At 36.2% G+C, this 12083-nt stretch overlaps 1 protein-coding gene across 3 annotated transcripts; it reads left to right on the top strand.

Moving 5' to 3' along the window:
• The first annotated feature begins 1365 nt into the window (after positions 1 to 1365).
• LOC133843372 (ecdysone 20-monooxygenase) lies at positions 1366 to 12018 on the top strand. Of its 3 annotated transcripts, none has more exons than XM_062276883.1 (7): positions 1366 to 2092; positions 8850 to 9132; positions 9194 to 9788; positions 9856 to 10033; positions 10410 to 10649; positions 10710 to 10925; positions 10985 to 12018. In XM_062276883.1, exons 2-7 carry the CDS (start codon positions 8856 to 8858, stop codon positions 11093 to 11095), a joined length of 1617 nt encoding a protein of 538 aa, XP_062132867.1. In that variant the 5' UTR covers positions 1366 to 2092; positions 8850 to 8855; the 3' UTR covers positions 11096 to 12018. The 3 variants fall into 3 exon arrangements, with proteins under 3 accessions (XP_062132867.1, XP_062132868.1, XP_062132866.1); XM_062276882.1 differs by lacking the exon at positions 1366 to 2092 and adding an exon at positions 8602 to 8705; XM_062276884.1 differs by lacking the exons at positions 1366 to 2092; positions 10410 to 10649; positions 10710 to 10925; positions 10985 to 12018 and adding an exon at positions 8601 to 8705 and having other exon boundaries at positions 9194 to 9792; positions 9856 to 9968.
• The last annotated feature ends 65 nt before the right edge of the window (positions 12019 to 12083 follow it).

Below are 12083 nucleotides of genomic sequence, written 5' to 3' on the forward strand. Positions count from 1 at the left end.
AAACGCATGCAAGAATCGCGTAGATCGTGTGACTTAAAACAACAACCACAACTTCCAACTCAAATTCGCATTAATTTAAAACTCAATCAAGGCAATTAGCGCGCACACTCGTCTCACTCTCTCTCCATCTCTCCATCTCTCTCAATCAACAGCTCCCTATACATATTTCATACGCGATCCCTTCCTTCACCTTGCCCTCATTCCCCATCTCCTGGTACTCCCCCTCCTCTTCCTTCTATTGCTCACGCAACAAATCACAGTGAGAAGCGACACTAGGCGGCAACATTGTTGCTGCAGGTCGGTCAGACGCTCAGCACAGCTGATTCGATGTGCCTAGACGAACCAGTTATGCAGTAGTCGTAGTCGTAGTTGTAGTTGCAGTCGTAGTCGATGTTGTTGTAGTAGTCCAACCTACCTCACGCCAAGCGAAGCCAAGCCAAGCCAAGTAAACTGTGAGAGGCCCCTCTCACACGCTGCCACGCATTGAGGTAGTTGAGATTGTTGTCGTTGTTGTTGTTGCTTCTGTCGTCATGTTGCATAAATGCTCCTCGCTCGATGTAAACATTTCAATAAGCCACCAACAACAATAGCAACAAATCGCCTTGGGGCCCATTGTTTCTTGGCAAACTTTCATTGAGATTTTATATGCAAAAAAAAAAACACAACACGAAGAATAAAACGAAACAAATCCAACACACACACACTTACACACACATAAGCAGCAAGCGAGCAGGCAGTCGGAGGCGCACTTGTTGTTGCTGTCCTCTTATCAGCGGGAGAGCAAATAGGAAAAGAGAGCAGAGCACAAAACGAGACCAAGAGCACGAGAGAGCGCAAGTGCGTGACTGTGGCTGTGACTGTGTGTGTGTGAGAGAGAGCGTGCGTGAGCTGCTCAGCATGTGTGTGAGAGAGCGCAGTTTAGGCATGGATGATGCTATCATATCATGCGGCATCGCCTGCCGGGAGACCAGACCCCACACACACACACACACACACATACACGCACACACATAGACACAGGCAAACAAGTGCACACGCAAAGAACCTTACCTTACTCACACAAAACGGATTCGAACAGCTGGTCGGACGATCGTTTGATTGCACGATCGACACGATCGATTCGATTCGTAGCCACTTGTTGCATCTGTTATGGTTGTTGTTGTTCCTCTTGTTGTTGTTGTTGTTGCTGTTGTTACTGTTGCTGCTTGCTTATTAAATCAGAGTTGAAGAGTTGCTCGCGTTCGCTTTACCGACGCGCTCAAAAACGATCGTTCATCGTCGTTTCTGTCGTCGTCGTCGTCGTCATCGTTGGCGTCGTCGTGGACTGTGGGCTCAACATTGTATTCCCATTCATATTCAGTCAGTCTTTGACTAAGCGTCGCAGTTGTCATCGCAGCGGACACTGTGGTAGTTACTCTTGCTTACTGATATTCATATTCCGTCGTCAGTTGTGTGTTAGTTCCTCCGGTTTTTGGTTTCGATTTCGATTTCGATTTGGACAACAACAGAAGCTACTCACATCATAATTTCTATCAAACGGATACGGATGCGGTTTTTGATTACACCACGATCATACTAGCAAATGCTGGCAGTCGGCAATTACGAACCTCCATTCATCCATCCATCTTTCAGACGAGTGCAAAAGTGCAATGTCTGGTCGTGATTATAAATGTTTAGCATAGCATTCTATTGTTTTCGGTACCATGACGACTAACAACAACAACGACAACAACAACAAGAGCAGCTGATTCTGATTAGAACCTCAGAAGAAGATGCAGCAATAAATAAAGCTTTAACAACAAATATTATCAATGTGCAATATAGCTAAAATATTTATAAAATATTCTAGAAAAAAGAAATAATTAATAAGTAATACATAATTTCGATTAAATTAAACGCCGGTTAGTGATAATAGCTTTTATATCTCAATACATAAATGCAGTGCAATGTTCTCTATATAAATAATTGAAAATAAGTGAATTAATTTAGTGAAAATATAATGCCTGAAGTGCAAGCTGAAAGTCCACAGACTTAGCAACGATAAAAACACAAATATTAAGGAATTCACCAAGAAATAAATAAATCAAATAAGGTGAGTTTAAAGAAAAAGCTTTTGAAAATATAATAATGAAATAATGAATTAAATGAGAATATGTTTTAATGTGTCAAGGTCGATTTCTTTTTACTACATTAGAAAATTGGGTTTCGATTTCAGTTTTTAGATCAGTTTTATAAAAGTTGTTGAAGCAGTAAAATATTTCTGAAGTATTTATTTTCCTTAACTTTTGTGTATACCTTTTCTTCTACGCATTTTTATGGCGAATCCAATGTTAAATTTTATACTTTTCGCATTAAATTCAAGATCTTAAAGATTTGCGCTTGAACACCCCCACGCTTGGAGGCAGTTAATCACAAAATGCAGCACAATTGTAATTAAATGTACGCAACTTCAAAATGAAATCAGCAAATAATTACAAGTACATATTATATGATTTTTTTGTTGTTGTTGTTGTTGTATATACATAAATGTATTTATTTTTATTGTACTTTGGCAAACAAACGCATTAAATTGCAATTAGCTTCTTAGCTCTTCTCACGGCTGCTGCTCTTGTTTATTGGCTCTGTGTGTGTGTGAGTGTGTGTATGTGTGTGTAGTGTGTGTGTAAGCTCATTTTTTATTTATTTATTAATTTTGTATTCATTATTATTAATCAGACAGCAGCACGCGGACTTTAAGAGTTTGCAGCTCTTGCAATGTGAGAAATGCATAATAAATACATCAGTGTTAACATCAAGAAGCTGTACTTAAAGATACCCTGTAACATAATTTACGGAAATATTCAAAAGATTATACTTAAAGATACCTTTTATTATATTCTTTAACTGAAATATTAAAATTATATTTAAAATATTATATTTAAAGATACTCTGCAAATGAATAAACAAAAATATTAAAATTATATTCATAAATTTTATAGTTAAAGATACCGTACAACAGATTTAAATGAAATATTAAAACTATATTAAAAAACTATATTAAAGATATGATAAATAGAGATCTTTAAATTATTTTCATGAATATTAGACTTAACGATACCCTGTAACCGCATTCGTTTTTAATATTAAAATTCTATTTAAAATGTTGTACTTAAAGATATTTTGAAATGGATAAACAGAAATATTCAAAAATAATATACTTAAAGATACCCTGTAACTGGATAAACAGTGATATGCGAATTCCCCTGCGTTTTATGATTATTTTGTGTATTATAATTCTGTTTTGTTATCAATTATATTCGCCTCAAGTTCATTATCATCATTAAAAGGCAAAAAACTCCCATCAGCTGTGAGCACACAACACACTCACATACACAACACACACACAACACACACACACTCACACATTGCGTAATTGACACCCGCCTCGTGTTGTTGTTGTTGTTGTTATTCTGATTTGTAATAAACGCAAATAAATGAGTGTAAATTTTTAACATTTTCAAAGTGAATGTCAGACATTGTTATGTTCTTTTTTTTACATTTTTCAATTTTTGTTTCACTTTTTTGGGTTTTTGGTATTTTGACCGTACATTGACCACTCGTTTTTTTTTATTATTTATTCTTTTCTTTTTTTTTTGCTTTTGAGGCGATGATACATTTTCGTTTATCGGCACGATTATTGTGCTCTGCTCTGAACTGGGTTTCGAGAATGAAATATGAGGTGCATACACTCCCATTACCATTCCCATTCATTCATCGTGTTTATTTATAGTTGACATGATCGTTTTAAATGCCAATAATTAATTAGTGTTTAACTTGCATTTTGAATTCTGCTAAATTTTGTTGTGTTGAATTTCAGTAGCTCTTAATAGCATCCATTTATCAGAGATTAGCTTACTGAACTTTGCTTGAATTCACAGTCATTTAACGCTGAGTTTATAATCTACAATATCAATGAAACAGACTAAACATGAGCTTATGATATTTTAACTCAAATCAGAATTGAGCTTGGATTGATTTTATTGAAGTGAATCGGATTTTCTATGATTTTATGTTTTCTATATTTAAACTGTAACATATAAATCAATATATTAGCTGATATATCGATTCTGCCTTTATAAATGAAATATATAAATAATAAAAATATTCTCCAACTCGATACATAAATATTCCGCCTGGAAAAAGAAATATGGAAAGAAATCCGTCACACTAAAATTCCGAAGAATGAAAATAGAGAGATTCTATATTAAAATATTTCATTACATTACTATTTTAAATACCTAAATGCAATATATCATTACATTATTACCTTAAATACTTTGCAGATGTCAATCTTAAAGAATGCTAAATCTTAAATCAATTGAATTTATATTTTCAACAGTCTTCTACTTTCATTTATAGAACTGTTAATTTCTACCATAGTTCTGGGTTTGGTTCTTTCGATCGCTTTTGTGAGAAGAATTTTGAAAACGAATTAATACTGCCAACTCATTGTTATTCAATGAATGAATCTTTAATGATCTCAAGACAATAATCTTTTCTATAGGCAATCCTCAGGCACTCAAAAGTTCTTTCACTTTTCTTCTCTATTGCCTTTCTAACGAGTCTCCAGCGTGTGTGTTGATGCCGGCTATTGAATAACTTAGGCCAAAAAAAAAGTAAAGAAAAAAACAGACGAAGCTTGTTTGGGCATGGCCAGAGCCGGCTTTGGGGCTTAGCTTTAGCTTTGGCTGTGGCTCTTCTGCAAAAATCTAATGCGAAATTTCTCTATTACCATTCGAAAGCAATGAGTAGGAGGAGTAGTGCAAAGGAAGAGAGGAGAGGGTGGCAGTTGTTTGGTAGTTGGCAGTTTGTGGTTATCTCACGCGCGTCGTTGGCCGTACATTGAACTTGGCCAAACGTTGCTTGGAGCTTAACTAATGGGCTGAGATCTCGCTGCCTTGCTGCTCGTATCTTTCTCTCTTGCTTTCTGTATCTTTCTCTGCAGCCATCCATCTATCTATTCATGGAACAGCTGACAAATGCTATGCGCGAAAAAAAAAAAAATAGTAAAAAAAAAATTAAAAAATATTGTTAGCCCGCTGGCTCTTAGCTTGTTGCCTCTCGGCTCGGCTTGAGGCTTGGCCGTGACCATGAAGCCATCGCCGTCGCCATCGGTTGGTTCGGTTGGGTTCCGTTGCGTGTGCAATGTTATATGGTCGGGTCGGTAGTGACATAATCTGCTGATGTTGAGCGTTCTACGCTTTGAGCTGAGTGAGGTTTCTTCTTCTGTAACTGCGCAGCGGATCGCGTGGCTTTTATTATTTCTGTTTGTATTTTTTTGTTTAATTTCTTACTTATTTTCGACTTGGCTTGGCTTGCCTTTGATTTGCATAAAGGTGAAAAATGTGCCAATAAAAATAGCCGAGAATATTGTATGCTCAAAACTGTATGTAAATTCTGATGAAAACACAAACTTGTTTATTTCGCAAAATAAACAACAACAAATCGGCTAATTGGTAGAACATTTTCTGCCTGTATTTATTTAAATCATATCATATCAATTTATTTCTTTTTTTTCGTTTTGTGTCACATTTTGTTGGCTGCCGTCTTTTAGCAAACGTTGTATAAGTGCAATATGAAGGAAGACGATTTTTGTTTTATTATTTCATTTGGTTGGTTTTATTTTATTGTGCTGAATAATTTTATGTAGGTGTCAACATTATTTTCGGCAGTTGCAGTTGCACTTGGACTTGGACTGCCTGACGCCACACAGAAGGAATTAGTTCAATGCGATTGAATTTTGCTTATTGAAGTACTTTTGCGTTGGACTTATTTTCGGGAAAGCATTCATCAAAAGCTGTAAACTAAAACCAAATAATGCAGAAGAAAGTTGAAAAATGATCAACGAATTAATAGCAGGAAAATAAACAAATGCGTTTACAATTCGCGTGCAGCTCTGAGTGAGGCGTGCGCCTCGCACAGTGGTTCGAGAGCTAATGAAAATTGCATTAAATTTGTACTCCCAATTAGAAAACAGTCCATTAACAAAAAGATTATATAAATTTATGATCAATTAACAGAATGTGAAACGAAAAATATATATTGATTTTATTTTAATTATTTTATTTGAATATTTTTGCATAAATTTCATTAATAGAACAAAATTATACATTTTAGCTTTGCAAAAATTCCATTTATAATAAACTTAAAAGCTGTTTCTATTGTATTGTATTGTTTTCTATGTTCTTTTCTAAATTTAGCAAAGTCCGAAAATATATGCGAATTTATTTCCAGTTTTAAACACAAAATTATTAATAGAAAAACTTGTATCCGTATTTCCTAATTCGTATTATATTCTTCCACACTTATAGAAACCTATTTTTTTGATTATAATCATTAAATACCGAAATGTTCAATCAATGCGTCGATATCTTGAGGGCATATCTTGAAAATGATTAATGTTCTAAGAGCTCAACATAGATGATATAAACCTTATTTGTTCAGACCACACATGGCAACGACGCAATCGTATCAAATCGTATATCAAATAAGACCAGACGATCATGATGAGGTAGCAGCCCAAAAAATTTATTTGCAAAGAAATTAAGATAACACAAAAAGTGTGTGATGTTTTTTTTTTTTGGGAATATCTACGTGACATTGCGCTATTCCTTAATGTCGTGTTGAACACATGTAGCCTTGTATATTTTATTTTTTTATAGAGGAGGTTCTCTTGTTCGTTATGTGATAGGCTTGTTTGCAAAAAGTGGAAACACAAGAAATTGAAATCATAGCCAGTTGAGCACTTCCTTCTTTGCTGTTAATCACTTCCTCATCTCTTGGGGCGACGCGTGCGCCGTTCTAAGCGCTTCTCACTTTTCCAAAGCAGCCATGAAGCGAAGCGAAGAACAAAAATATAAAAAAAAACTCGCTTTTTAATAAGAATTCTTGCGAATTCTTCTTCTCAGCTAACTCTGCGGTTGCCGGCACCGTGATTAATATGCAGATACAACATCGACTAGAAGATCTCTTCTCAGTTGACTTTGTCGCCGCGCGTTAGAGCCGCGTTAGAAGCCCAAGATGTCCACGGTCTTTGGAAAGCAAACTGAGAAACCGGCTCTGGAAACCAGCCTCAGGCCAAACCGAAGAAAGCCTCTTCGTGTAGAATGCGACATTAGAAAGCATATTATGTAATTTATTTATTATGTAAATCGAGACGATGGGAAAGTTTTTTTCTAAACTCTCAGTTATTTCATTTTTTATTCTGTCTCGTCTCGTCTCGTCTCGTCTCTCCACTTCTACTTCTTGCGCTTTTTGTTTTGGTTTAGAATTTCACAATTTCTAGAAATTTATTGGGCTAATGCGCAAATAAGTATTCCACTTTTTTTTTATTTTTGTTTATTTTTTATATTTTTGTGGTTTCTGTTTATCACATCGTAGTTTATGGCAGTTTCGGGAAATGACGCTTCAGAAATTCGCTGTTTCGCCTATTAAGCGCCAATACTCGAATTCGGTTGTTTTGCCATTCAATAAATATATATTATACACAGACATGCAAATATAGCTTGACTCTTATATAATACAAGAAAAACGTGAAATTAGAATAAATTGTTTAACGATTGCTCGATAATTGCAAGTCCGTGAAAGCAATGATAATAAATACAAACAAAAAATAGAATTGTCTGTTGCACATTATTAAACTCAAAGTTGAAATATTATACATGAACCAATTCATTCTATATCTGATTACGAGTAGTATATAATCTAATGAAATCAAAAAAGTTAGTATAAATTGTCATATGTGGTATTTTTATTTCTTAATGTTTAATGAGTTACAAAAGAAAAAAAACGTTTAAAAAGATTATTGGAATGGGTTGATATATTCTATTTGAAATTGATAGTATAGAATATTTGTAGTATTTTAATTTTCAAATGCTTATGAGTATTACGAAAAGTGCTTATTAAAGAGATTTATTTTATAAAAAGTTTTATTTTAAATTAATTTTAATACAGGTAGTGAATATTTTTATTATATTATTTATTTCTATACTAATTGACTATTTAAATATACCATAAATACTATAAATATACCATATTAAGCTTCACTTCTCTATTTAAAATTTCTTTAAGAATAATACAACCACATTTGATACCCATTATATTTTGACTATGACAACAATAAATTTTCGCCATATGTTAGGCAATCTATATGACCTTCAACTTGCCCGATATTGGGTAATTGCCAGCGCAATTTAAAACACATTTCGCATTATCAACCTACATTTTATATTCTTTGGCTGTCTAGTTTCTTTTTTTTCTTTTTTTTTGGCAAGTCACAGTGGAGTAGACGAATTTTGCATTTTGGGCAACCTTGAACTGTATCGTTGTTGTGTTTATCTTATCTGAACAAATACGTACTATATATATTTCACATAAAGCTCGCTAATTTTCATAAAGACATTTGCCATTGTTCTGTCACAAGAAAAGATTCTAACAAAAACCAAAAACCAAAACCCAAAAAATCGTAGCAACAACAAAAACTTGTTTGTTATCTCCAACGCAATTACAAAGCGAAATCAATGATTAGCAAATTCGATTGGCGATTTTGGAAAAAAAATATAAAATTTGAAGTTGCATTTGATAAACGCAACTGGGAGAGTTTAGATCAGAGACCGGTTTGGGTTCGCATTTTCGATTTTTGGTCTAGTTTCGATTACGTTATTGAGGTCTGTTCATGACTCCAATTAAAGGCCTACAAAAAAGATTTGCATAAAAGCTTTTAAAACACGATAAGCAACTACTACTGTAGAGAACTAACCTCCCTCGCTCTCGCTCTCTCTTTCTAACGTTCTAATGCTGTCTCTTTCCAGCGTCCAATGGTAATGGCCGTGATACTGTTGCTCGCCCTGGCACTTCTAGTCGGTTGCTATTGCGCGATTCACAGGCAAAAGATCAGTGCGATCTATCTGAAGCCATTGCTGAAGAATACTCCATTCGAGGACGTCTATCATGCCACGCCCATCGAGCAGCGCAAGCGTCGCGGCATCTGGGATATACCCGGACCACAGCGAATACCCTTTCTGGGCACCAAGTGGATATTTTTCGTCTTCTTTCGACGCTACAAAATGACCAAACTGCACGAAGTCTACGCAGGTGAAAGACGCTCAACACTCGAAGGAATCCATCATCAATCTATGTTTACTTCTCTATACAGATCTGAATCAACAGTATGGCGACATCGTCCTGGAGGTTATGCCCTCCAATGTCCCCATAGTGCATCTCTATAAGCGCGAGGATCTCGAGAAGGTGCTCAAGTATCCCAGCAAGTATCCATTCCGACCGCCCACCGAGATCATTGTGATGTATCGCCAATCTCGGCCAGATCGTTATGCCAGCGTTGGCATCGTCAACGAGCAGGGTCCGATGTGGCAGCGATTGCGCTCCTCGCTCACCTCCAGCATCACCTCGCCCCGCATCCTGCAGAACTTTCTGCCCGCCCTCAATGCCGTCTGTGATGATTTCGTTGAGCTGCTTCGCGCCCGACGCGATCCCCACACGAATGTGGTGCCCAACTTTGAGGAGCTGGCCAATCTGATGGGTCTCGAGGCGGTCTGCACTTTGATGCTGGGCCGACGCATGGGTTTCCTGGCGGCAAATGCCAAGCAGCCGGAGAAGATCAGTCAGCTGGCGGCGGCTGTTAAACAGCTGTTCATCTCGCAGCGGGATTCGTATTATGGCCTGGGATTGTGGAAATACTTTCCCACCAAAACGTATCGGGACTTTGCCCGTGCCGAGGACTTGATCTATGAGTAGGTATAAGCTATAAGGTGTAGTCCATCAATTGCCTAGCATTCCCTAGCTAATGCTCTGTTTTAGTGTCATCTCCGAGATCATTGATAATGAGCTGGAGGAACATCGAAAGTCTGCTGCCTGTGAGGATGAAGATTCTGCAGGTTTGCGTAGCGTTTTTCTCAACATACTCGAGCTGAAGGACTTGGATATTCGTGACAAGAAGTCCGCCATCATAGACTTTATTGCCGCGGGCATTGAGACGGTAAGTCCGCTAATTGTTTTTTGATAAGAAACGATTTTTTTGTACATTTGAAACTCTTTATTCGTAAGCGTTTCCAATTGAGTCTGAATGGAGTTTAAACATGTTCCTTCTTATTTTTTATTAAGAACGATTAAAGTGGCTTATAAGTCTAGCGAGAGTGCGAAGTTCATTTATCCCTTTCTTTTTAAGACCTATTCGTAAACGTTCTTTCTTGCGTTCCTTCCTTTGCCTCTATTATTTCACCTTTTTGAATTGTTTAACATACTTTTGTCAGTAGTAGTTTTAAGCTCGTCTTTACTCTCACAGGAGCATAAGCTTTCGCACTTACACTTTGTGCTATATTCGTAAACATTTTATTCTTTCTCTCCTTTTCTAGCTAGCCAACACTCTTCTCTTCGTGCTGAGCTCCGTGACGGGGGAACCTTCGTCCATGCCCCGCATTCTCAGTGAGTTTCTTGAGTATCGGGACACCAATATCCTGCAGGATGCGCTGACTAATGCCACATACACAAAGGCCTGCATACAGGAATCGTACAGACTGCGACCCACGGCCTTCTGTTTGGCACGCATCCTGGAAGAGGACATGGAGCTGTCCGGCTATTCACTGAATGCGGGCGTGAGTATAGATTGGTATTCATTCCCTATTCGAATAGTTCCTAATTAGATCACTCTCCAGACTGTGGTGCTCTGTCAGAATATGATCGCGTGTCACAAAGACAGCAACTTTCAAGAGGCCAAACAGTTTACTCCGGAGCGTTGGATCGATCCTAGCACGGGAAACTTTACAGTCAACGTGGACAGTGCCAGCATTGTGGTGCCCTTCGGGGTGGGACGACGAACGTGTCCCGGCAAGCGATTCGTCGAAATGGAAGTTGTCCTGCTGCTGGCCAAGGTGAGTTGTCAAAATTATTAATCATATTATTAAATTATTAATCAATTTTTGTTGTACAGCTTGTGCTGGCATTCGAAGTCAGTTTTGTGGAGCCGCTGCAAACGGAATTCGAGTTTTTGTTGGCACCCAAAACACCATTGAGTTTGGTGCTAAAAGATCGCGAATTGTAGAACATCCTCCTCGCAATTTAATGTATCTAATACAAAGCCAGAAGGTAATCAAACTAATGATGTATATACGAGAAGGTAGAGTTAATAGAATTGTACACTATTTGGGTATAAACGCTTGCAAATTAGAGAAGGTTTCAAGGGGTTATTCCAGGTTAGAAAAACATTGAAAAAAACATGTGTATGGGATTTTTCTTTGAGAGAAAATTGCCAGAATACAATATTAAACATATTCAAAAGTCTGTTGAAATAGAAAAGTTAAGATATATATTATAATAGACTTGCAATAACGTTTTTCTCCAAGTCATTTGTTAAATGCGCCGAAAAGTATGCTTTAAAAATTATAACTTGTTTTAGTGTTTTTGATATTACTTCTAATTGGTAATAATCAACCGGTTAATAAATCTATTTTAAATTTCTAATTGACAAGCGTTTGTAAACAATTAATATGACATATCGTGAGGGAAGCAGGAGATTATATAGAACCCAGAAATTAAACTAAATTTAAAATAAAACCAAACTGTATATATGCAAAATAATTAGCTTGTAGCTGCCGTAAGATTGATGATGCATTTAATTGTTCAAATGCAATTTGCATTATGTTGTTGTAATTATTACTATTTTTATTATTATTATTGTTAATCTTAAGTAGCGGCAATTATTTGTGTGCGTGTAAACGGAAAGACTGTGTTTAAGTTTTGTTGTTTAAACGATGTAAAACTAATCCCATAATTTTGTATGATACAAAAGACAAACTAATTCATAATGCTCTGTACAGTTAACAATTTATTATATTTATTCAAGTTTTTCTATTATCTTAGTTTATTATCTGTGTATATTTTTTGTTAAATGAAAAAGAAAACAAAACAAGAGTTAAAAACGATAAAAGAGACAAAATGAAAATAAAGCAATGCTTTTGAACTGTGTTCGCAATTGTTGTATTATTTATTATTAAGATATAAATATTCTTAATTATTAATTAATTCCAAAT

Source organism: Drosophila sulfurigaster, chromosome 3 (genome assembly GCF_023558435.1).
Source record: "Drosophila sulfurigaster albostrigata strain 15112-1811.04 chromosome 3, ASM2355843v2, whole genome shotgun sequence".
Lineage (NCBI taxonomy): Eukaryota > Metazoa > Arthropoda > Insecta > Diptera > Drosophilidae > Drosophila > Drosophila sulfurigaster.